Source organism: Phyllobates terribilis, unplaced genomic scaffold (assembly GCF_046119375.1).
Source record: "Phyllobates terribilis strain yellow unplaced genomic scaffold, ASM4611937v1 Scaffold_13__5_contigs__length_258822181, whole genome shotgun sequence".
Classification (NCBI taxonomy): domain Eukaryota; kingdom Metazoa; phylum Chordata; class Amphibia; order Anura; family Dendrobatidae; genus Phyllobates; species Phyllobates terribilis.
The window spans coordinates 113,110,520-113,136,445 of NW_027362773.1; the positions used below are offsets into that span (position 1 = coordinate 113,110,520).

A 25,926-nucleotide genomic window follows, 5' to 3' on the forward strand; every position below is an offset into this window, starting at 1 on the left:
ATAAGTGGGATTTCTTGCTTTACAAATGGGGTTGGGACCATCAGTTGTGTTGTGCAGAAGTCTGGTGGATACACAGCTGATAGTCCTACTGAATAGAATGTTAGAATTTGTATTATGGCAAGAAAAAAGCAGCTAAGTAAAGAAAAACGAGTGGCCATCATTACTTTAAGAAATGAAGGTCAGTCAGTGCGAAAAATTGGGAAAACTTTGAAAGTGTCCCCAAGTGCAGTTGCAAAAACCATCAAGCGCTACAAAGAAACTGGCTCACATGAGGACCGCCCAGGAAAGGAAGACCAAGAGTCACCTCTGCTTCTGAGGATAAGTTTATCCGAGTCACCAGCCTCAGAAATCGCAGGTTAACAGCAGCTCAGATTAGAGACCAGGTCAATTCCACACAGAGTTCTAGCAGCAGACACATCTCTACAACAACTGTTAAGAGGAGACTTTGTGCAGCAGGCCTTCATGGTAAAATAGCTGCTAGGAAACCACTGCTAAGGACAGGCAACAAGCAGAAGAGACTTGTTTGGGCTAAAGAACACAAGGAATGGACATTAGACCAGTGGAAATCTGTGCTTTGGTCTGATGAGTCCAAATTTGAGATCTTTGGTTCCAACCACCGTGTCTTTGTGTGACGCAGAAAAGGTGAACGGATGGACTCTACATGCCTGGTTCCCACCGTGAAGCATGGAGGAGGAGGTGTGATGGTGTGGGGGTGCTTTGCTGGTGACACTGTTGGGGATTTATTCAAAATTGAAGGCATACTGAACCAGCATGGCTACCACAGCATCTTGCAGCGGCATGCTATTCCATCCGGTTTGCATTTAGCTGGACAATCATTTATTTTTCAACAGGACAATGACCCCAAACACACCTCCAGGCTGTGTAAGGGCTATAGAATATAAGACATATTTTCAGTTGTTTCACGCTTTTTTGTTAAGTATATAATTCCACATGTGTTAATTCATAGTTTTGATGCCTTCAGTGTGAATGTACAATTTTCATAGTCATGAAAATACAGAAAAATCTTTAAATGAGAACTTTTGGTCTGTACTGTATATATATTTTTTTTGCCTAAAATACAAAGGAAATGTGTCATCTTTAACTTTAGGCCTTTTAGAGATCATTTCATCTTTAACACGCTTAACTGTTCACAATAACAGTAATTTTGACCAGGGGTGCCCAAACTTTTATATGCCATTGTAAGTGTTGTGGTGCTGCCCAGTCAGGTAGGGGATGTTCCTGCTGACCATCCTATTTTTTGTGTGATTAGTATTTTGTTTTGTGGCCAACATGCATTATTTAAGTGTTACCAGTTATTGTATTTGGTTTTTCACAATAATCCTGATGCGCTGTTCTTACTGTTGTAACCCTTACATCATCCAAGTCTGTGATTGCTCCAGAGTTTTGACTTGGGTTGCTTGATTGAGTTTTGACTGACCTCTGGGTACCTGAGTGTTCCTCTGACTTCCCTACATCTCCTGATTTTGCCACTCCAGTTATTGACCTAACTAGTCTGTCTCAGGCTCACTCCGTGAACACAACCCAGGGGGCCCTATTTTATGTCCAGATTCCTGTATACGGGTGAAAGCTCGGTTGATTGTCGGACCGGTTACAAGAAATAAAATAGAAGCATTCCTGCAATGCTAAGATGGCAACACCTGATAAACACGCTGCTGGAATCCATCCAAACTCAGGGGGCCCTGTTGTAAGTTCAGTCTAAATTCCTATCTAGGGGTGAAAGGGTAAAGCCCAAGGTACTTTGGGGACCTGTTAAGCAAAGTGTACAGGAATTATGTAGGACGTTCAGGGATTGAACTACAGATAACTCAAAGTTACCTTCTTTGATGAAGCCCACTTTAGACAATTTGGGACATCAGGAAGAATGATTGCCTGGAGAAAAAAAGGTGAGCGTTACCAGGAGTCCTGTGTCTTCCACCAGTAGAGTATCCTGAGACCATTCATGACTTTTCATCCATGGAGGCGGCTCACTCACAATTTTACCTATCATCACTGCTATGGATAAAGAATGGGATCTAAGCATCACCCAAGAGCAACTTGTCCCAACCATCTGGGAGAAATTTGGTGATAAAGCTTTTTTCCAGCATGATGGAGACCATGTCACAAGCCAAATGTGATAACTAAGTGGCTCAGTGAACAAAATAAAGATCAGCTTTAACAGACAAATACCACCAGCATGTATAGTAGTGATAATACCACCATACTGATCATTAACCAAAACCTCTGTACTAGGACTGATATTACCACCATAAAGTGACCATATAATGATAATATCAGGTCTACACCAGTGCTCTGCAGACCATATATGTGTATAATGTGCAGGTTCTCACCAGTTACGTTCTCGATGATTGTAATCATTCATATTCCCTTTTCTTTTCCATTCGGCCCAGACCGCCATAATCTCTTCTTCCATCCATAACTCGTTCCTGCAAAGTGTAACAGGCATCTTCAGCTTACTGCTTTCCATCACCCTCCTCACATTCCACTACCATTACTCATTACTAGGACCCGCAATGGATGGCAGAGCCTTAGAAATGTTATCCCCATTACAAAGTAGAGCTGCAGGTCAGATGCTTGACTACCGATCCACTCTATTTGACTACTGGTCCCCTCTATTTGACTACCGGTCCACTCATTCTTTATAGGGCAGCCGGCAAAAGCTGAGCACAGTGTACGGCAGCCGTATAGGGAAAGAATAGAGGTCTGATTGAGCAAGTGAATATTAATGGGAATAAAAGCGCCCAGTTCTGCCGATCACTGCAGTTCCCAGCGGTCGGACGCCCACCGATCAGCAAGCTATTACCTGTCCTGCAGATAGGTGATAAGTTGTTTTCACTAGACAACCCCTTTAACTCTATTCATGCTTGGAACATTGTTATAAGATTGGGCTTAGTGAGGTCTTTAGCATTATGTACACATATGTACTATAAATTTGAGTTACTGTAAGTTACGTACTCCGATCCACATGATAGGTGATAACTTATTGATCGATGGGCGGGAGCGTAAGTAGAAATCAAGGGACCAAATAGCAAAAGTTCTAATTGGGATGCCACCCCCCATATCCTCCTCCCCAAAAAAAAAGTAAGTGGGGAGCTATATAAACGTAATGTCCAGCTCAAAGAAAAGGGAGGCCGCACCCTAACCTGCAATGAGTGCAAAAACCTAAATGAAATGAACTGGAATATAAGTTGATACACACTGGTCATTAAACAGACGAAACCCAAGATAAGGGTTTTGTCTTATAAAACAAAAAAAGGGCATGGCCTCGCTTTTCTTTGAGATGGACATTATGTTTATATAGCTCTCCATGGCTGTGTGTCTATGAGTCGGGATCTCGGTCCTGCTTGGGCCCTTGTTCACATTTACGTCATTTGACATATGGTAAGGTTTTAATCCTAGAGGATAGGGCCGCCCCAAATAGGGTCACCTTGATGCTGTGGGATGGCTTTTACGGTTTTTTAATCAAGATTTTGTTAACTAAGTACCCCATGTTATTCTCATGCACTATTGCTATTTATTTATTTACTGCAGGGTATTTGCTCGTTTTGTTCGTATCTTAGGTTTTGAAATAGAGGGTAGTTAGGGAGTGACAGATCCCGCACTACACATGGAGGACAGGTAGAGAGTGACAGATCCCGCACTACACATGGAGGACAGGTAGAGAGTGACAGACCCCGCACTACACATGGAGGACAGGTAGAGAGTGACAGACCCCGCACTACACATGGAGGACAGGTAGAGAGTGACAGACCCCGCACTACACATGGAGGACAGGTAGAGAGTGACAGACCCCGCACTACACATGGAGGACAGGTAGAGAGTGACAGACCCCGCACTACACATGGAGGACAGGTAGAGAGTGACAGACCCCGCACTACACGTGGAGGACAGGTAGAGAGTGACAGACCCCGCACTACACATGGAGGACAGGCAGAGAGTGACAGACCCCACATTACACGTGGAGGACAGGCAGAGAGTGAAAGACCCCACATTACACAGGGAGGGGAGGTAGAGAGTGACAGACCCCGCACTACACATGGAGGACAGGTAGAGAGTGACAGTCCCCGCACTACACATGGAGGGCAGGTAGAGAGTGACAGATCCCGCACTACACATGGAGGACAGGTAGAGAGTGACAGACCCCGCACTACACATGGAGGACAGGTAGAGAGTGACAGATCCCACACTACACATGGAGGACAGTAAAGAACACCAATCATAAATGGGTAGTATAAATCACACCATGTGTGTAGATATAGGTATGATATGTACCTTTTATTAATTACTACCCTATATGGACTAAATGCGACTCCATCTCCAAATATAGAACTACCAGAGAAAAAAGCGAAGACCGAATCAACACTTCTATAGCAAAAAATGGTCAATATTTATTATGATACAAAGATCAGACATATACAAAGGTCAGTACAATATTATAAAAAAGGACAATAAAATCAATAACAGCCCTCTCTACATGTGACTCCACACAGGGACCCATAATATAGGTAATCCATGGCAGACCCAGATCCTATGTATTTAGTTTTATTATATCATATCTGCTATATATATATAACACACATAAGCATTAAAATGGATACTATATATGCTGATTACCCTCACTGCTGTATAGTGGAAACCAGTAGAAGTCATTTACCATATCACCCTCCTATTATCTACTATTATTGTCATGTGCGGTGCACTAGATGAATAGAGGGAACATAGATGTCCCCATTGTATGCTTACCGCAGCTCTCCAGTGTCCAAATGTAATCACCAGGGGGCAATAGCACTGTTAGGGGTCCATAATGGGGAGGCACATGTCGAGAGAGACAGACCCCGCACTACACATGGAGGACAGGTAGAGAGTGACAGAACCCGCACTACACATGGAGGACAGGTAGAGAGTGACAGACCCCACATTACACATGGAGGACAGGAAGAGAGTGACAGACCCCACATTACACATGGAGGACAGGTAGAGAGTGACAGACCCCACACTACACATGGAGGACAGGTAGAGAGTGACAGACCCCACACTACACATGGAGGACAGGTAGAGAGTGACAGACCCCGCACTACACATGGAGGACAGGTAGAGAGTGACAGACCCCGCACTACACATGGAGGACAGGTAGAGAGTGACAGACCTCGCACTACACATGGAGGACAGGTAGAGAGTGACAGATCCCACACTACACATGGAGGACAGGTAGAGAGTGACAGACCCCACACTACACATGGAGGACAGGTAGAGAGTGACAGACCCCACACTATACATGGAGGACAGGCAGAGAGTGACAAACCCCGCACTACACATGGAGGACAGGTAGAGAGTGACAGACCCCACACTACACATGGAGGACAGGTATAGAGTGACAGACCCCACACTACACATGGAGGACAGGTATAGAGTGACAGACCCCACACTACACATGGAGGACAGGTATAGAGTGACAGACCCCACATTACACATGGAGGACAGGTAGAGAGTGACAGACCCCGCACTACACATGGAGGACAGGTAGAGAGTGACAGACCCCACATTACACATGGAGGACAGGTAGAGAGTGACAGACCCCACATTACACATGGAGGACAGGTAGAGAGTGACAGACCCCACACTACACATGGAGGACAGGTAGAGAGTGACAGATCCCACACTACACATGGAGGACAGGTAGAGAGTGACAGACCCCGCACTACACATGGAGGACAGGTAGAGAGTGACAGACCCCACACTATACATGGAGGACAGGTAGAGAGTGACAGACCCCGCACTACAAATGGAGGACAGGTAGAGAGTGACAGACCCCACACTATACATGGAGGACAGGCAGAGAGTGACAAACCCCGCACTACAAATGGAGGACAGGTAGAGAGTGACAGACCCCACACTACACATGGAGGACAGGTATAGAGTGACAGACCCCACACTACACATGGAGGACAGGTATAGAGTGACAGACCCCACATTACACATGGAGGACAGGTATAGATTGACAGACCCCGCACTACACATGGAGGACAGGTATAGATTGACAGACCCCGCACTACACATGGAGGACAGGTAGAGAGTGACAGACCCCACACTACACATGGAGGACAGGTAGAGAGTGACAGACCCCGCACTACACATGGAGGACAGGTAGAGTGACAGACCCCACATTACACATGGAGGACAGGTATAGAGTGACAGACCCCACATTACACATGGAGGACAGGTAGAGAGTGACAGACCCCACACTACACATGGAGGGCAGGTAGAGAGTGACAGACCCCACACTACACATGGAGGACAGGTAGAGAGTGACAGACCCCACTTTACACATGGAGGACAGGTATAGAGTGACAGACCCCACATTACACATGGAGGACAGGTAGAGAGTGACAGACCCCACACTACACTACACATGGAGGACAGGTAGAGAGTGACAGACCCCACATTACACATGGAGGACAGGCAGAGAGTGACAGACCCCACATTACACATGGAGGACAGGTAGAGAGTGACAGACCCCACACTACACATGGAGGACAGGTAGAGAGTGACAGACCCCACACTACACATGGAGGACAGGTAGAGAGTGACAGACCCCGCACTACACATGGAGGACAGGTAGAGAGTGACAGACCCCGCACTACACATGGAGGACAGGTAGAGAGTGACAGACCCCGCACTACACATGGAGGACAGGTAGAGTGACAGACCCCACATTACACATGGAGGACAGGTATAGAGTGACAGACCCCACATTACACATGGAGGACAGGTAGAGAGTGACAGACCCCACACTACACATGGAGGACAGGTAGAGAGTGACAGACCCCGCACTACACATGGAGGACAGGTAGAGAGTGACAGACCCCGCACTACACATGGAGGACAGGTAGAGAGTGACAGACCCCGCACTACACATGGAGGACAGGTAGAGTGACAGACCCCACATTACACATGGAGGACAGGTATAGAGTGACAGACCCCACATTACACATGGAGGACAGGTAGAGAGTGACAGACCCCACACTACACATGGAGGGCAGGTAGAGAGTGACAGACCCCGCACTACACATGGAGGACAGGTAGAGAGTGACAGACCCCACTTTACACATGGAGGACAGGTATAGAGTGACAGACCCCACATTACACATGGAGGACAGGTAGAGAGTGACAGACCCCACACTACACTACACATGGAGGACAGGTAGAGAGTGACAGACCCCACATTACACATGGAGGACAGGCAGAGAGTGACAGACCCCACATTACACATGGAGGACAGGTAGAGAGTGACAGACCCCACACTACACATGGAGGACAGGTAGAGAGTGACAGACCCCACACTACACATGGAGGACAGGTACAGAGTGACAGACCCCGCACTACACATGGAGGACAGGTAGAGAGTGACAGACCCCGCACTACACATGGAGGACAGGTAGAGAGTGACAGACCTCGCACTACACATGGAGGACAGGTAGAGAGTGACAGATCCCACACTACACATGGAGGACAGGTAGAGAGTGACAGACCCCACACTACACATGGAGGACAGGTAGAGAGTGACAGACCCCACACTATACATGGAGGACAGGCAGAGAGTGACAAACCCCGCACTACAAATGGAGGACAGGTAGAGAGTGACAGACCCCACACTACACATGGAGGACAGGTATAGAGTGACAGACCCCACACTACACATGGAGGACAGGTATAGAGTGACAGACCCCACACTACACATGGAGGACAGGTATAGAGTGACAGACCCCACACTACACATGGAGGACAGGTATAGAGTGACAGACCCCACATTACACATGGAGGACAGGTAGAGAGTGACAGACCCCGCACTACACATGGAGGACAGGTAGAGAGTGACAGACCCCACATTACACATGGAGGACAGGTAGAGAGTGACAGACCCCACACTACACATGGAGGACAGGTAGAGAGTGACAGACCCCACACTACACATGGAGGACAGGTACAGAGTGACAGACCCCGCACTACACATGGAGGACAGGTAGAGAGTGACAGAACCCGCACTACACATGGAGGACAGGTAGAGAGTGACAGACCTCGCACTACACATGGAGGACAGGTAGAGAGTGACAGACCCCGCACTATACATGGAGGACAGGCAGAGAGTGACAAACCCCGCACTACAAATGGAGGACAGGTAGAGAGTGACAGACCCCACACTACACATGGAGGACAGGTATAGAGTGACAGACCCCACACTACACATGGAGGACAGGTATAGAGTGACAGACCCCACATTACACATGGAGGACAGGTAGAGAGTGACAGACCCCACATTACACATGGAGGACAGGTAGAGAGTGACAGACCCCACACTACACATGGAGGACAGGTAGAGAGTGACAGATCCCACACTACACATAGAGGACAGGTAGAGAGTGACAGATCCCACACTACACATGGAGGACAGGTATAGAGTGACAGATCCCACACTACACATGGAGGACAGGTATAGAGTGACAGACCCCACATTACACATGGAGGACAGGTAGAGAGTGACAGACCCCACACTACACATGGAGGACAGGTAGAGAGTGACAGATCCCACACTACACATAGAGGACAGGTAGAGAGTGACAGATCCCACACTACACATGGAGGACAGGTAGAGAGTGACAGACCCCACACTACACATGGAGGACAGGTAGAGAGTGACAGACCCCACACTATACATGGAGGACAGGTAGAGAGTGACAGACCCCACACTACACATGGAGGACAGGTAGAGAGTGACAGACCCCGCACTACACATGGAGGACAGGTAGAGAGTGACAGACCCCACACTGTACATGGAGGACAGGTAGAGAGTGACAGACCCCGCACTACAAATGGAGGACAGGTAGAGAGTGACAGACCCCACACTACACATGGAGGACAGGTATAGAGTGACAGACCCCACACTACACATGGAGGACAGGTATAGAGTGACAGACCCCGCACTACACATAGAGGACAGGTAGAGAGTGACAGATCCCACACTACACATGGAGGACAGGTAGAGAGTGACAGATCCCACACTACACATAGAGGACAGGTATAGATTGACAGACCCCGCACTACACATGGAGGACAGGTATAGATTGACAGACCCCGCACTACACATGGAGGACAGGTAGAGAGTGACAGACCCCACACTACACATGGAGGACAGGTAGAGAGTGACAGACCCCGCACTACACATGGAGGACAGGTAGAGTGACAGACCCCACATTACACATGGAGGACAGGTATAGAGTGACAGACCCCACATTACACATGGAGGACAGGTAGAGAGTGACAGACCCCACACTACACATGGAGGACAGGTAGAGAGTGACAGACCCCACTTTACACATGGAGGACAGGTATAGAGTGACAGACCCCACATTACACATGGAGGACAGGTAGAGAGTGACAGACCCCACACTACACTAGACATGGAGGACAGGTAGAGAGTGACAGACCCCACACTACACATGGAGGGCAGGTAGAGAGTGACAGACCCCACACTACACATAGAGGACAGGTAGAGAGTGACAGACCCCGCACTACACATGGAGGACAGGTAGAGAGTGACAGACCCCACACTACACATGGAGGGCAGGTAGAGAGTGACAGACCCCACACTACACATGGAGGGCAGGTAGAGAGTGACAGACCCCGCACTACACATGGAGGACAGGTAGAGAGTGACAGACCCCACACTACACTACACATGGAGGACAGGTAGAGAGTGACAGACCCCACATTACACATGGAGGACAGGCAGAGAGTGACAGACCCCACATTACACATGGAGGACAGGTAGAGAGTGACAGACCCCACACTACACATGGAGGACAGGTAGAGAGTGACAGACCCCACACTACACATGGAGGACAGGTACAGAGTGACAGACCCCACACTACACATGGAGGGCAGGTAGAGAGTGACAGACCCTTACACACTGAGCTCTGCTATGTGCAGACACACTCTGACTCCTCCCACATAGGGGACTGGTCACATGATCATGACATCAGGAAAGGTCCTTCAGTCAGTTGAGATCAGGAGTAGGTGGGGAGGACGCAGCTCTGTCTTCTGTGAGTAACGTCCCTGGTCGCCCGACATCAGGACGTGTGTGGTGTGCAGGTATCCGCTCCTCCGTTGCCTTCCCTGCATCTGGTCACATAGGGCCGGGTGTGACGATGGCAGGTCCTGTATAGTGTGGAGGGCACATGACGGCGCTGGGGTCCTACTCTAGAAACTCAGCGTCTTAGACTGCATGCACACGATGAGTTTTTGACGCTGCTTATTTTTGCTGCGGTGCTTGTTTCAAATCCGCAACATATCAGCTTCTCTTGCGGGTCCGCTGCGTTTTATGTGCAGATTGTTCCCAAAGACTTGTATTAGATGCGGAAAATCAGCAGGAAAAAGAATACGAGTTTCTGTGGCAAAAATGCCCTAAATCTCATGTAATCCCCTTTTCTTTTGGGAATGGGCTGTTACAGATCGCATCCTTATATACAATTTTTATGCAGTTCGATAGATTACAGGTGCATAAAAAAATTTAAAAAGGGGGAAAAAATTACATGTTTTATTGGTGCATTAATTGTAAAAATTAACTTTTTAGACTTATTCATAAAAGTTGGACTCCACTTTTAATGCATTTTGTGCTCCAAGTTAAGCTACTCGGCTAGTCCCTGTTTTAGGAAGCTGCACGGTGGCTCAGTGAGTAGCACTGAATAGTGGCTCAGTGGTTAGCACTGCAGCCTTGCAGCGCTGGGGTCCTGAGTTCTAATCCCCCCAAGGACGACATCTGCTAGGAGTTTGTATGTTCTCCCTGTGTTTGTGTGGGTTTCCTCCGGGTTCTCCGGTTTCCTCCCACACTCCAAAGACATACTGATAGGGAATGTAGATTGTGAGCCCCAATGGGTACAGTGATAATGTCTGTAAATCGCTGTGTCAAAAAAGCAGGCGTAGTGCAGACCATACCCCATGCTCCTCCTGGACCCTTCTTCTGCTTTTGACACAATGAATCACTCTGTCTTACCAACTCTCTCATACCTTGGCTGTGCAGACCTTGCCCTCTCCTGGGTCTCCTCATATCTCACCAACCGCACATTAAGGCCACGTTCACACGTTCAGTATTTGAAAGCCAAAATCTGTAATTCTAAAGCCTCTCACCTAGCCAAATCAGAGCTCATACTTTGCACTGATGAGGGTCAATCACCTAGAAACACTGTGTCTTCAAATTGAGATTTTGGTTTTGGCTTTTATCCTAAGTCATATTGTACGGCTCGTTAAAGAATCGATATTGACTTTTAGGATCGCTGCTTCCAATAGGTGGGGCTAAGGTTCTAGTCTTCTTCCTCTCTGAAGAGACAATTTGCATATTTAATTTCCCAGAGGAGTATGCATGGCCTATATGTCTCCTCACTTTGACATGCCAGGCTTGGCTTGTCACTCTCCATAAGGAGAAACATTACCCCTTAGGCCCTAATTTGTAAGCCAAAAAGTAGAACAAATAGAGGAAAAGTATAATAGAAACACGTCACCCCTTCTGTATTTCTCACCCACTCCTGGATTTGACTTACAAATACTGATGTAAAATACTGACCAAATACTGAACGTGTGACCGTGGCCTTAGCGTTGTAACTAATGTTTCTAAATATATTGGATTTTGCTCTATACTTTTTTATTCATGATGTATCTATCCCCTTTTCTATTTTTTTTTTCAGGTATTTCACTATGCAGTGGCGCCGCTTGGACCCCGCGCAGGTCTTACCTGTGGTCATCACATGCGTTCTTGTATCCTCTGTGACATTGGAAGTGTTTTATCTAATATTCACTACCCCGGGGGGTGCACAGTTGCCCCTTCTAGTGGTGACATTGTACCTCTTATTTAACGTGGTGGGGAATATGGTGAAGTTTGTCCAGAGTAATTCCACTATTAAAGGAGTCTTCCTGGAGCGTGGGAGTCTGGGGCAGGGCTGGGTGTGAGTATACAGAGTATATATTATATTCTATCTTACTAGATGGTTCTTTGGATCGAATACACTAAAATGGCCACTAGTGTGAATTAGTGGCTAATCAGATTTTCTAGGATTTTTTTCTTTATATACCTTTTAACCTGTTAACCCTCACTACCCTTCCTTCTGAAAATTTCCAATTTTTTTTTTTTATTATTAATAATAATATAGTATCATCAAAGAGTTGTTAACCGAGGTGCGGGTAAGGTATCCCAGAAGGCACTAAGAGCCATAGAAATACAAAAAAAAACGTGCCAGGGCTAAAGTTATAAGATTATTTGGTTAAAAACTAATGAACTTTATTAGATAGATATAAAAAACATGCAAAAAACAATAATAATCCATCCACACGTGATCTTCTGAGGATTTTATACAGAACCATGTAAAACCATCTGTGCCGTGTAATACATTATTTAAAAAAAATGCCATCGAGAAAGACATTGCCCAAAAAAAAATACTTTCAACACAAAAACATGATGTAAGCAATAGGTAATTTTCTGATGATCGCTTCCCGTTAAGGCTTACATGAAACAATGGCTATCCTAATGTAAGGAAACGAGCCTGAGAAATACAATACTAATCTCAGGGTCAGGTCTTCTCCATAAAAATCCGGCATTTATGTTTTTATTGACGTCTGCCATTCCCCATTTTCCTCGCAGGCTCGCTTGTGATGATTCCTTTTATCTTCTGTAGGTATTGCTATGGATGCCAAACCCACATGCCGCCGAGATGCCACCACTGCTATGACTGTAACGTGTGCGTGCTGCGACGCGACCACCATTGCACCCTCCTTGGAACGTGCGTTGGCTTCTCGAACTATCGCTACTTCTTTTGTGCATTGCTGTATGGGCTGCTGGCGCTGCTTCTTGCCACCGTTCTCAATGCTGAAATTTTCATGGATTTGCTTCATCAGGGCTTCAGCCTCCACAGCCTCTTCCTGCTCCTTTTGCCATGGATGATGTTCATTACGGGTAAAGGTTTTCGATCATACCTTTTAAAAAAAGCTCTCAGCCCAAAATGACTGTTTGGTGCACCCTTAGGCGTTTGGTGCACCCTTAGTGTGGCTGAGCAGTTCAGTGTACCTTCTCACCTACTTGTTTTCCATCTCTCAGATCAGATATAAAAAAAATGTACACAAGAACCGCATATGCTGAAAAATATACATAAATCTTTATTAAAAAAAACAATACAAGAATTGCATAAAAGACTGATAAAAAATGGGAAACCACAAGATGGCGCCACCCACCCACAGAATAGCTATTTAGGGAGATAGTTGCATTGTGCTCTTAACCTAGACAATATAGCACTTGAATATACCCTGAAACTACTGCGCTAAGTCTCAGAGAGCAGGGTAAAGAACAAAAATGGATAGAAAAGCACATGTAGCACAAGGTCTTACCTCCTGTGGGTGGTGGTGCTTGCCCTGACGCGCGTTTCGACGCACTGGCTTCTGGAGTAAATTAAAAAAAAATAAGAAAGAAATGATTATAGTCACCACATACATAATTTTCCGTATGTGCCGTTATTGTTGACAAGCCCTCCCTTTAACGCTTTAGTTTTCTGTATATAGACTATCATTAGGTGCGTAAATTCCGCAAGTAAAAAACACACATCCGCAGTGGAAACGCATCAAAAGTGCATGTAATCTGCACCTACGTACAGTACAGACCAAAAGTTTGGACACACTTTCTCATTTAAAGATTTTTCTGTATTTTCTTGACTATGAAAATTGTACATTCACACTGAAGGCATCAAAACTATGAATTAACACATGTGGAATTATATACTTAACAAAAAAGGGTGAAACAACTGAAAATATGTCTTATATTCTAGGTTCTTCAAAGTAGCCACCTTTTGCTTTGATGACTGCTTTGCACACTCTTGGCATTCTCTTGATGAGCTTCAAGAGGTAGTCACCGGAAATGGTCTTCCAACAATCTTGAAGGTGTTCCCAGAGATGCTTAGCACTTGTTGGCCCTTTTGCCTTCACTCTGGGGTCCAGCTCACCCCAAACCATCTCGATTGGGTTCAGGTCTGGTGACTGTGGAGGCCAGGTCATCTGGCATAGCACCCCATCACTCTCCTTCTTGGTCAAATAGCCCTTACACAGCCTGGAGGTGTGTTTGAGGTCATTGTCCTTTTGAAAAATAAATGATGGTCCAACTAAACGCAAACCGGATGGAATAGCATGCCGCTGCAAGATGCTGTGGTAGCCATGCTGGTCCAGTATGCCTTCAATTTTGAATAAATCCCCAACAGTGTCACCAGCAAAGCACCCCCACACCATCACACCTCCTCCTCCATGCTTCATGGTGGGAACCAGGCATGTAGAGTCCATCCGTTCACCTTTTCTGCGTCGCACAAAGACTCTGTGGTTGGAACCAAAGATCTCAAATTTGGACTCATCAGACCAAAGCACAGATTTCCACTGGTCTAATGTCCATTCCTTGTGTTCTTTAGCCCAAACAAGTCTCTTCTGCTTGTTGCCTGTCCTTAGCAGTGGTTTCCTAGCAGCTATTTTACCATGAAGGCCTGCTGCACAAAGTCTCCTCTTAACAGTTGTTGAAGAGATGTGTCTGCTGCTAGAACTCTGTGTGGCATTGACCTGGTCTCTAATCTGAGCTGCTGTTAACCTGCGATTTCTGAGGCTGGTGACTCGGATAAACTTATCCTCAGAAGCAGAGGTGACTCTTGGTCTTCCTTTCCTGGGGCGGTCCTCATGTGAACCAGTTTCTTTGTAGCGCTTGATGGTTTTTGCAACTGCACTTGGGGACACATTCAAAGGTTTGCCCAATTTTTCGGACTGACTGACCTTCATTTCTTAAAGTAATGATGGCCACTCATTTTTCTTTACTTAGCTGCTTTTTTCTTGCCATAATACAAATTCTAACAGTCTATTCAGTAGGACTATCAGCTGTGTATCCACCAGACTTCTGCACATCACAACTGATGGTCCCAACCCCATTTATAAGGCAAGAAATCCCACTTATTAAACCTGACAGGGCACACCTGTGAAGTGAAAACCATTTCCGGTGACTACCTCTTGAAGCTCATCAAGAGAATGCCAAGAGTGTGCAAAGCAGTCATCAAAGCAAAAGGTGGCTACTTTGAAGAACCTAGAATATAAGACATATTTTCAGTTGTTTCACACTTTTTTGTTAAGTATATAATTCCACATGTGTTAATTCATAGTTTTGATGCCTTCAGTGTGAATGTACAATTTTCATAATCATGAAAATACAGAAAAATCTTTAAATGAGAAGGTGTGTCCAAACTTTTTGTCTGTACTGTATATCAATAAAGTTTTGTGAAAGCCAAATACCAGGAAGTATCAAAAACAAAGCAGCTTATACCACAGGATCCACTATTCAGAGTAGGCGATATCACAGCTCACCTGCTCCTCCTCCCTTCATATTGATCTTTGCCTAGGTAAAAGGATGCAAAGATAACGTTTCTGTACAAAACAATTAAAAGTCTGAGTCACTGTAATGCTGGGGACACAGCCGCAGATGGGATGAGATTAGCAGGCTCTGGTCCGGCGGCCACGGACTACTTATTCATCTGCTGGATAAGGCACCTGCTGATCTTTTTTATTAACTCTTATAGAGTTAGATCTGGAATATTTTTAAAAAGTTGACAAAAAGAAATTACCATGAAAGTCAATGTAATTTTCTGATGACACATTCCCTTTAACTGCAACACACTAACATGTCTGTTATGTATTATGCTTCTTAATTAAGTTCCTGGATGCATTGCTACAGTGACTTAATTTATATTCTTCTTAATTAAAAAGGTTGTCTCCACCTTAAGGAACATAATTAAACATATTTATTTTGGCCTAAAAATAATTTTTACAATTGGGTTTCATTTAAATTTGTTGCACTGGATGCCTTTTATAGCCTCTATGTTGCACTCTGTCTGTTACTGGTGGTAGAATGAGTTAACTGAGAATCCATCAGTGAGCTCGTTCTGACAATCGTACAAAAGAGTTTGTAACTAATTCATCTGTGCTTTTCTGAGCTCCTCTCAGCTGACTTATGACCACATCAAAGTTGAACGTGCAGTAAAACAAAGCGCCTGTAAAAGCCAAACAGTGCAAAGTTTTAACCCAATTACAGCCTGTGACGTATTAGTACACATAGGCTGTAATCCCCCGGTTCAGTGAGGGCTCCGGCGCTGAGCCCGCACTGAACCGGGCACATGTCAGCTGATTATTACAGCTGACATGTGCCCGCAACAGCCGCGGGTGGAATCGCGATCCACCCGCGGCTGTTAACATGTTAAATGCCGCTGTCAATCTCTGACAGCGGCATTTAACAGCGCCGCGCCGGAAGCGCGTCACTTACCCTGCCCATCGGTGGTCATGACAACCTTGGGTCTGCAGCAGACCCTAGTGGTTGTCATTAGAGATGAGCGGTGTTCGACTAGAACTGTTCGCCAATCTCAAATTCGAGCTGTTTTGTGCGGTGTTCGAGTTGTTCGACGAACCCGAACGATTTGCAAAAAATTCGGCTGTTCGAGGTTATGTTCGATAACTGTTCGTGCACCAAAAGCGTGTCCTGCATGTCTGGCGCTATTTAGAGCACCAATCATGCAGGGATTGCCTGCCACTCACTGTAATGCCACAGCCATGGTGGTTGTGGCATTACAGTGATTGCCCAAATCGATGGGAACAGTGCCAACAGTGAAACATGAAAAGCCGGCAATTCAGCAGCGGCATACACCTGTACCCGACAATTTAGAACCGAAAGAATAGAGCTTCACACATAGATTAGATAGATATAAACATGTCAGTCACACATATATACGAAGTACAGTGAAAGTGCTGCTTACTGTACTTGTCATTTAGCGTAAAGGATTTATCAAAAAAAATAATAGTGTTTTCATGCACCGTCTCTTTAAGAAAGCCGGCCGGCAATTCAGCAGCGGTACCCGACAATTTATAACAGACAGAATAGAGCTTCACACATAGATTAGATAGATAGAAACATGTCAGTCACATATATATGAAGTACAGTGATAGTGTTGGTTACTGTACTTGTCATTTAGTATTAAAATAAAGGATTTATTATTAAAAAAATTGGCGTGGGGTTCCCCTTAATTTTAGGCTCTAGCGGAGGTTAAGCAGACGGCTGGGGCAGATGTTTGAAGCCTGGGAAGGGGGTAATACCCACGGAGCTTCCCAGGCTACTAATATCAGCCCCCAGCTGAATACATAGCCTTTACTAGCTATTAAAATGGGGGACCACCCAAAAAAAATGACGTGGGGTCCCCCCTAATTTAATAGCTAGCAAAGGCTAGGCAGACAGCTGGGGGCTGATATTAATAGCCCAGGAAGGGAGCCATGAATATTGGCCCCCTCCCAGGCTAGAAACACCAGCCGTCAGCCGCCCCAGAAATGGCGCATTCATAGGATGCGCCAATTCTGGCACTTAGCCTCGCTCTTCCACGCTGCCCTGGTGCGGTGGCAGGGGGTAATAGGGTTGGGGTTGATGTCAGCTTATAATGCCAGCTGACATCAAGCCCAGGTTAGTAATGGAGAGGCGTCTATAAGACACCCCCATTACTAACCCCATAGTCAAAGTTAAAAAAAACACAAACACCCAGAATAAAGTCCTTTAATTGAAATAAAGACACAATCCTTTATTGTTCTAAATTAAACCATACTTACCGTCACGCCCATTCCAGCTGAAGCCAACGATCTCCTGCAATAAAACAAAAATAATAAAGCAACCTCATCCTTACCTTTCCATGGTTCCCACGACAGCTTCAGCTCTGCTACATCGAGATGACAGGCTGGACCGCAGCAGAACGCTGCCATCCAGCCTCTCATCCCGCAGACACTGAGAAGCGCAGGCTTGCTTGCGCTGCTCAGCGTCTCTCTGTGACGACATCCAGATGAGCCGAGTTCATGTCCAATGAACTCATCTCACCTCATGCACGTCACTGACAGCGTGGGAAAATTCTCAAGCTGAAGCGGTGAGTGCAGGAGAATTCTCCCACGCTGTCAGTGACGTGCATAAGGTGAGCTCATGTCCAATGAACTCAGCTCACCTCCTGCACGTCACTGACAGCGTGGGAGAATTCTCCTGCACTCAGCGCTTCAGCGTGAGAATTCTCCCGCTGAAGCGCTGAGTGCAGGAGAATTGTCCCACGCTGTCAGTGACGTGCATAAGGTGAGCTCATGTCAAATGAACTCTGCTCACCTCCTGCACGTCACTGACAGTGTGGGAGAATTCTCCTGCAATCAGCGCTTCAGCGTGAGAATTTTCCCACGCTGTCAGTGACGTGCATGAGGTGAGCCGAGTTCATTGGACATGAACTCGGCTCATCTGGATGTCGTCACAGAGAGACGCTGAGCAGCGCAAGCAAGCCTGCGCTTCTCCGTGTCTGCGGGATGACAGGCTGGATGGCAGCGTTCTGCTGCGGTCCAGCCTGTCATCTCGATGTAGCAGAGCTGAAGCTGTCGTGGGAACCATGGAAAGGTAAGGATGAGGTTGCTTTATTATTTTTCTTTTATTGCAGGAGATCGTTGGCTTCAGCTGGAATGGGCGTGATGGTAAGTATGGTTTAATTTAGAACAATAAAGGATTGTGTCTTTATTTCAATTAAAGGACTTTATTCTGGGTGTTTGTGTTTTTTTTAACTTTGACTATGGGGTTAGTAATGGGGGTGTCTTATAGACGCCTCTCCATTACTAACCTGGGCTTGATGTCAGCTGGCATTATAAGCTGACATCAACCCCAGCCCTATTACCCCACTGCCACCGCACCAGGGCAGCGTGGAAGAGCGAGGCTAAGTGCCAGAATTGGCGCATCCTATGAATGCGCCATTTCTGGGGCGGCTGACGGCTGGTGTTTCTAGCCTGGGAGGGGGCCAATATTCATGGCTCCCTTCCTGGGCTATTAATATCAGCCCCCAGCTGTCTGCCTAGCCTTTGCTAGCTATTAAATTAGGGGGGACCCCACGTCATTTTTTTTGGGGGGTCCCCCATTTTAATAGCTAGTAAAGGCTATGTATTCAGCTGGGGGCTGATATTAGTAGCCTGGGAAGCTCCGTGGGTATTACCCCCTTCCCAGGCTTCAAACATCTGCCCCAGCCGTCTGCTTAACCTCCGCTAGAGCCTAAAATTAAGGGGAACCCCACGCCAATTTTTTTAATAATAAATCCTTTATTTTAATACTAAATGACAAGTACAGTAACCAACACTATCACTGTACTTCATATATATGTGACTGACATGTTTCTATCTATCTAATCTATGTGTGATGCTCTATCTTTCTGTTCTAAATTGTCGGGTACCGCTGCTGAATTGCCGGCCGGCTTTTTTAAAGAGACAGTGCATGAAAACACTAATATTTTTTTAAATAAATCCTTTACACTAAATGACAAGTACAGTAAGCAACACTATCACTGTACTTATTATATATGTGACTGACATGTTTCTATCTATCTAATCTATGTGTGAAGCTCTATTCTTTCTGTTCTAAATTGTCGGGTACAGATGCTGAATTGCCGGCCGGCTTTTTTAAAGAGACGGTGCATGAAAACACTATTATTTTTTTTGATAAATCCTTTACACTAAATGACAAGTACAGTAAGCAACACTGTCACTGTGCTTCTTATATGTGTGACTGACATGTTTCTATCTATCTAATCTATGTGTGATGCTCTATTCCTTCTTGTCTAAATTGTCGGGTACCGGTGTATGCCGCTGCTGAATTTGCCGGCCGGCTTTTTTAAAGAGAGTGTCTTCTGAGCAGTTTGTCAGCTTTTGGACACCTTTGCAGGTGTTTTCTATGTGTTTCTATGTGTTTTTGTTTGCCTGCCATTGGTTTTAACGGTGTTCGACGGTGTTCTAAGGTGTTCGACGAACAGTTCGACCAACAGTTCCTCGAACATCCCGGTGTTCGACGAACCGAACCGAACCCGAACACTACGGGGGTGGCTCAACACTAGTTGTCATGTGCTGATCGCTATGAGCGCCACCTAGTGGTCGGCACTCATAGCACAGGACCATTTCTGCTACATACAGGTGATCTGCTGATCACCTCTATGTAGCAGAGGCGATCGGACAGTTGCTGCTTCTAGTCTCCTATGGAGACTATAGAAGCATGCAAAAAGTGTAAAAAAAAGTTTTTAAAAATTAAAAAAATATAAAAGTTTAAATCACCCCCCTTTCGCCCCATTCAAAATAAAATAATTAAAAAAAAAACCCACATACACATATTTGGTATCGCCGCGTTCAGAATCGCCCGATCTATCAATATAAAAAAAGAATTAATCCGATCGGTAAACGACGTAACGAGAAAAAAATTCTAAACGCCAGAATTACGTTTTTTGGTCGCCGCAACTTTGCAATAAAATGCAATAACGGGCGATCAAAACATCGGATCTTCCCCAAAATGGTATCGATAAAAACTTCAGCTCGGTGCGCAAAAATAAGCCCTCACCCGGCCCCCCAGATCCCGAAAAATGGAGACGCTACAGGTATTACAAAATGGCGCTATTTTTTTTTTTTTTTATCAAACTTTGGAATTTTTTTTCACCACTTAAATAAAAAAGAACCTATACATGTTTGGTGTCTACGAACTTGTAATGACCTGGAGAATAATAATGGCAGGTCAGTTTTAGCATTCAGTGAACGTGGTAAAAAAAAAAAAAAAAAAACATCTGTGGTATTGCACTTTTTTTGCAATTTCACCGCACTTGGATTTTTTTTCCCATTTTCCCGTACGCGATATGGTAAAACTAGTAATGGCGTTGAAAAGTACAACTCGTCCAGCAAAAAATAAGCCCTCACATGGCCATATTGCCCAAAAAATAAAAACGCTATGGCTCTGCGAACAAGGGGAGCAAAAAAGGAAAATGCAAAAACTGAAAATCCCAGGGTTGCGAAGGGGTTCCCAACTGCAATATATATATATATATTAGATATAGATAGATAGATATATATATGTTTTTAGCCCCAAATATATGCTTTAAGTTATTTTTTTTTTATGTAAATGCATGTTTAAAACTTTTGCACCGTTTGACTTTTAAAGACTTTTTGTTTTTGTTCACGTTCAACTTTGATGTGGTCTGTGGTCATAAATGAGCTGAGAGGAGCTCGGAAAAGGACAAACAAAGGAGTTACAAACTCTCCTGTAAGACGGTCGGCAGGAGCTTAATGGATTCTCAGTTAAAGGGGCTGTTCGGCCTTAGACTACAAGTCTGCAGTCATCTCTATGCTACAGCAGACTTGGGAACCCTCACATCGTGTGAGGATTCTTCTGTGCCGGTAGTGGGTGGTCATGTGACTGTAAGTATGAGATATGCATTCTTCTGGCCACATGCTGACTAGACTGTATCCAGCCGCACTCAATGCAAATGTATTGAGCGAAGCTGGATACAGTCTAGTCGGCATGTGACCGGGAAAATGCATATCTCATACTTGCAGTCACATTACCGGCACCGACACAGGAGAATCCTCACAGCGAGAGCAGTGCACTCCATGTATGAAATTGTCAAACTTATTCTGGGTCCATAATTCTTACACCCTACCAATTTCCAAAATGAATCGTCTGTAGCGTTAATTCCGCGTATGTTTTCTAACCTGTGATATTCTGTCCTCCGCAGGTCACGTCTCCGGCTCGGCTTTCATGTGTGCCTTCGTTGCCGATACCTGTGTGGTCGGTTTCCTCTTTTGCCTCGCTTTCTTCATTCTGCATTGTTTTATTCTTTACCGTGGATCAACAACCAAAGAGTGGTTTAGTGGGAATGAGAGAGATTATGACCAGGGTTGGAAGAAAAACACCAGGAACTTTCTTGGAGAAAGGTGGTACCTTGTCTGGCTTTCTCCATGGCTGCAATCAAGATTGACTGGAGATGGAATTTACTTTGAGCGTAGAGATCCCTCATCAACTGGATCATCCAAAAATGTGGATCAGTAGCCAAACGGATGTGCACTCGGGCTCATTCACTGACTTGTAAGTAGTTCATTCCCACCTTCTTAGGAATACTGTTACATACATTCACACTTCCGGCCACATTCCAACTAGACGTGTCCAGCATCACTCAATTCATTTGTACTGAGGTCGTGCCCGTCTAGTCGGCATGTGACCGAATGTATGAAAATCACTAATTTCGGTAGAGTGACTGAAGACTTGGCCCCCAAACCTGAACAACCCCTTTAAGATTGGGCTGTTTTGGCAATATCTTCATCCTCTGTTTTTATGCTGTGTTAAAAGGGTTTTTCACAACCTTGATATTGATGACCTGGTTATAGGGTAGGTAATCTATATCGCGTTTTTCGGGGTCCGTCACCCCCACAATCAGCTGTTATCAACTCCAGCCAGATATAAATATCTATAGCTGGGAAGTACAGGTCACAAGTATCAAAGTGTTGAAAAACCCCTTTAATAGTAGAAGTATTCGTAATAATTAGACTTTTATCGTAAAAATTTGGCAACAAGCAGCTTTATCTTCAGCTTCCAGGTGAGAAGGAGATTGCATTACAAACATATACGTTTTCCTCTGTTTTTTTTTTTAGGTACAACCCCTGAAGACATGGAATAAAGTGATGGACAAGAATAAATCCAATTCCATATGCATATCGCAATGTTGCCTTATATCTGCACATTTATAATGAAGGGAGATGTAGAAGGTATATCTGCTCATTAGCACTGGTGCAATCATTTCCAAAGGAAAGCAATAGCAGCGCATTGAGAGCATTTGTCATAGTCTGTTTTAACCCTTTCAACTCTGGAAATGTGGGCGCTGTACAAGATTTTTATGTGTTGTTTTTTTTTGTTTTTTTTTATATTTTTGGGCACTAAAACCGGGATCATTTTTTGCAAATATATATATATATATATATATATAAATATTTTACAGAACAAATTTTAGTTTTTCAGCTGTACGTCAAACATGTTGTAAGCGGCAATGCAGTTATGTTCAGGTAGGAATGGTTGCGTCTACGGGGGAGGGGGTGAGAGTCAGGGGTAAGGAATAATAGGGCTGATGGTGGGGTAGGAAATAAATAAACCCTACTTTACATTATACATGTCATACCAGTCTCCTAAAATTTGCAAAAATAAAATGTTGTAGAAAAAAGAAAATACATCTGGTAAAACATTTTTTTTTTGTATGGCAAGTTATATGGCTTAAAGGAATTCTCCAGAAATAGAAAATAAATAAATAATGGAGTGTTCGGACCCCCACTGTTATAATCTATTATATCAATAGATGATAACTTGTTGTCAGCAGACAATCTTTTTAATACTAGAGATATTGAGGGTGCTAAAGTAAGAAGAGGCTGCTCACACTACTGCCCACTATCTTTCTGAATGCCGAGAGGCATTTACTATTAATCTTCAGATCACAGCTGCTCGATGCATCACATTGGCAGCTAGAGAAAGCACCATCTCTTGGTGGCTATTGTAACAGTGTTATTATTATTCCACCTATACCACAAGATTTAACGTACACTGTTATTGAAGCTGCAGTGTGATCTTCTACAATATAACTGTATGACAGGAGCTGTCTAATCATCATCAGTGATTGTGATAGAAGTTTCTTCCTTTTCCTGCAGAGAACTGTTTAGCGGCACAGTCCATGCATTTTCATCGTTAAAAAACCTAAAGCCATGTAATTCCCAGGGTGGTCAGCGTTATTGGAGTGCTTTTATTTATGTGACCAGATTGTATTTACTGTGACACGTGCCTGTGTGTGAAGTCACTGTTTGCATTAGATTATAAGATTTGGAGACATATGTCATAAATATTGGAGCCTTTCTCAATAATAAAAAAAAAAAATGCCTGAAACCGCATTGATTTTAAGAAATTCCGTAATGCAATCCACACGTAAATCCTTGTTTCGTTGTCTCTGATCTGATCCAATTCGAGGTCTTGAAACATTTTAGCACTGTGTCCTGGATATCTTATAGTCTATTATCCAGGCTACGACCGTTTCTTTCTGCTTCCTTGATGTGTAAGGACAACTCCTTGTCTGTAAGAAGAAGTTTGTGCCCCCCACTCCTCCCCATATATCTCATTTTTTCCTAGTTATCTATAATGCACTGTTTGATTTATGAGAGCGACGGTCTCAAAGTGATGTTTCATGTGAAAAATATTAATATAATTTGGCAAAAATCTCTAGCTACAGAGTAGCTATATCTCTTAAACTCAGGTGAACGCGATGAGTTTTTCAAGCAAAAGACGCTTCCGTTTTTTTCCCTGAAGTGTCTTTTGAGTCTTTCTTTTCCGGTCGATTTTTGGCGGTCAGTACTGTTTTTTGTTTTAGGTTACTTGTATTCTGTTCAAAAGTACGCAGAGTAAGAAACTCACCAAAAACTCATTGTGGGAACGTAGCCTTACTCCTGCAAACTCTTCATCAACACTGGCGTACAATACCCCGGGGAGAAAAAAAAACATCCAATTTTAGAGTATCTGTACGTGCATCAGTTTGTGCCATCTGCCTAGAAACCATTCGGCAAAAAAGCAGGTGATTTTCTGGGAATTGCTATTTTTGCAATGGTCCTTTACTTTCCACCCCTCCTCCCCCTTGTGCTTTATCCAGGCTTATTTCTCAGCTTTATGGGAAAGAAAAGAAAACCCCAAGCATACGGATAGCCTTAATGTCACACTGCCATGTAAAATGATAAATATTTTTTTTTATTGTATGTTCTTCTGCCTTGTTTTCTGTTTCCAATTTGCACTGATAATTTTTTAATAAAATCTATTTCCTTTTATAATAAAAGTGTAATAATTGCATTATTATTTATTTTGTAACTTTCCTGCTATCAAACAACAACTGCTTTACAAAGGTATTAATCCTTAAAGGTTGAATCCATTTTAATGTTGTTTTCTCCTTAATGGGTAAAATTGCAAAGTACCAGTAAAGAAAAACAACTTTGCAATTTACGTCTTGTTAAGAATCCTCTCCGTTCTCAAGAACAGAGGGATTTTTATCCTAGAATTTACTGCATTTAGCGGCCACCTCTGTAGTCTATCAGTGGTGGCCGGTCTCTTAGGCAATGAGCATAGTGCTTGCGAGATCTTTGTTATAGAGACTGTACGTGCTGCTCTGGATCTGGCCAGCGTCAGTGTCTCTGTGCTCCTCCAATGCTGCAGAGGCAAAGTTGCATGTGCTTGCAGCTTAGTGGAATGCACAGCGGCTCAACCATCATACTAGTCCAAACTATCAATCACGAGGAGTGCACTGTCCCCCCCGACAAGCTGGTATCTGGGAACCAAGATTGCTGTGAGGTCCTGAAGATCTTCACTACTAGAGCAGTTGATGCAAGTCGGCTAGGAAGCACAACATGGCTCTCAGGACCAAAACTGTTATATGGTGAAGAACAATTTTTGGAAACCTTTGAACTAGTAGAAAGGGACTCAGATGCTGAAACCCGTCCTCAGGTGTCTACACTTCATACGACAACCTCTGATATCCAACTGGGATACCACAGATTTGACAAGTTCTCAAGTTGGAAGTCACTTATCCGATGTCACGGGTGTATCAGGTTTGACAGACAGTCGTTCTGGATCCGGCTGTAGAAGGTTGCCACGCTTGGCTTTGCAGGCACCTTCTTGATCCTTTCATCTCTAGTGTAGTGGTATCCTTCTCTCGCTGGGACTCAGCAGTGATATCCACCTTCTGCTGCTAATTGACACACCCTTCCTTGATATTTAAAAACCCTCAGTGTCTCCAGTGAGTCGCCGGTGATAGAACTATTTTCCTCTGCTCAGACCTGGAGTACTAGCAGTTGGCTAGTTTCCTCTTGGAGTTTCTTGGTAGAGTATTGTTGTGTTCTCTCTGGTGTCTTCTCAAGCGAAGTGTTTTTCTTTGACTGTTTTCCTTGTTTGTCTTTACTGCAGTGGGGCTGACTAGTGCTCACCCC

At 44.6% G+C, this 25,926-nt stretch overlaps 1 protein-coding gene and 1 long non-coding RNA gene across 4 annotated transcripts; one reads left to right on the forward strand and one right to left on the reverse strand.

Moving 5' to 3' along the window:
• Window positions 1–1,836: 1,836 nt before the first annotated feature.
• LOC141173911 (uncharacterized) lies at window positions 1,837–10,025 on the reverse strand. Of its 2 annotated transcripts, none has more exons than XR_012252712.1 (3): window positions 9,980–10,025; window positions 2,349–2,444; window positions 1,837–1,890 (listed from the first exon to the last, which is right to left on the reverse strand). It is a non-coding gene; the product is annotated as an uncharacterized lncRNA (long non-coding RNA). The 2 variants fall into 2 exon arrangements; XR_012252711.1 differs by having other exon boundaries at window positions 9,974–10,020.
• On the forward strand, window positions 10,024–24,782 carry ZDHHC24 (zDHHC palmitoyltransferase 24). Of its 2 annotated transcripts, none has more exons than XM_073658458.1 (5): window positions 10,024–10,115; window positions 11,754–12,011; window positions 12,738–13,015; window positions 21,663–22,012; window positions 22,576–24,782. In XM_073658458.1, the coding sequence occupies exons 2-4, from the start codon at window positions 11,764–11,766 to the stop codon at window positions 21,974–21,976; spliced, it is 840 nt and encodes a 279-aa protein (XP_073514559.1). In that variant the 5' UTR covers window positions 10,024–10,115; window positions 11,754–11,763; the 3' UTR covers window positions 21,977–22,012; window positions 22,576–24,782. The 2 variants fall into 2 exon arrangements, with proteins under 2 accessions (XP_073514559.1, XP_073514558.1); XM_073658457.1 differs by having other exon boundaries at window positions 10,028–10,164.
• The last annotated feature ends 1,144 nt before the right edge of the window (window positions 24,783–25,926 follow it).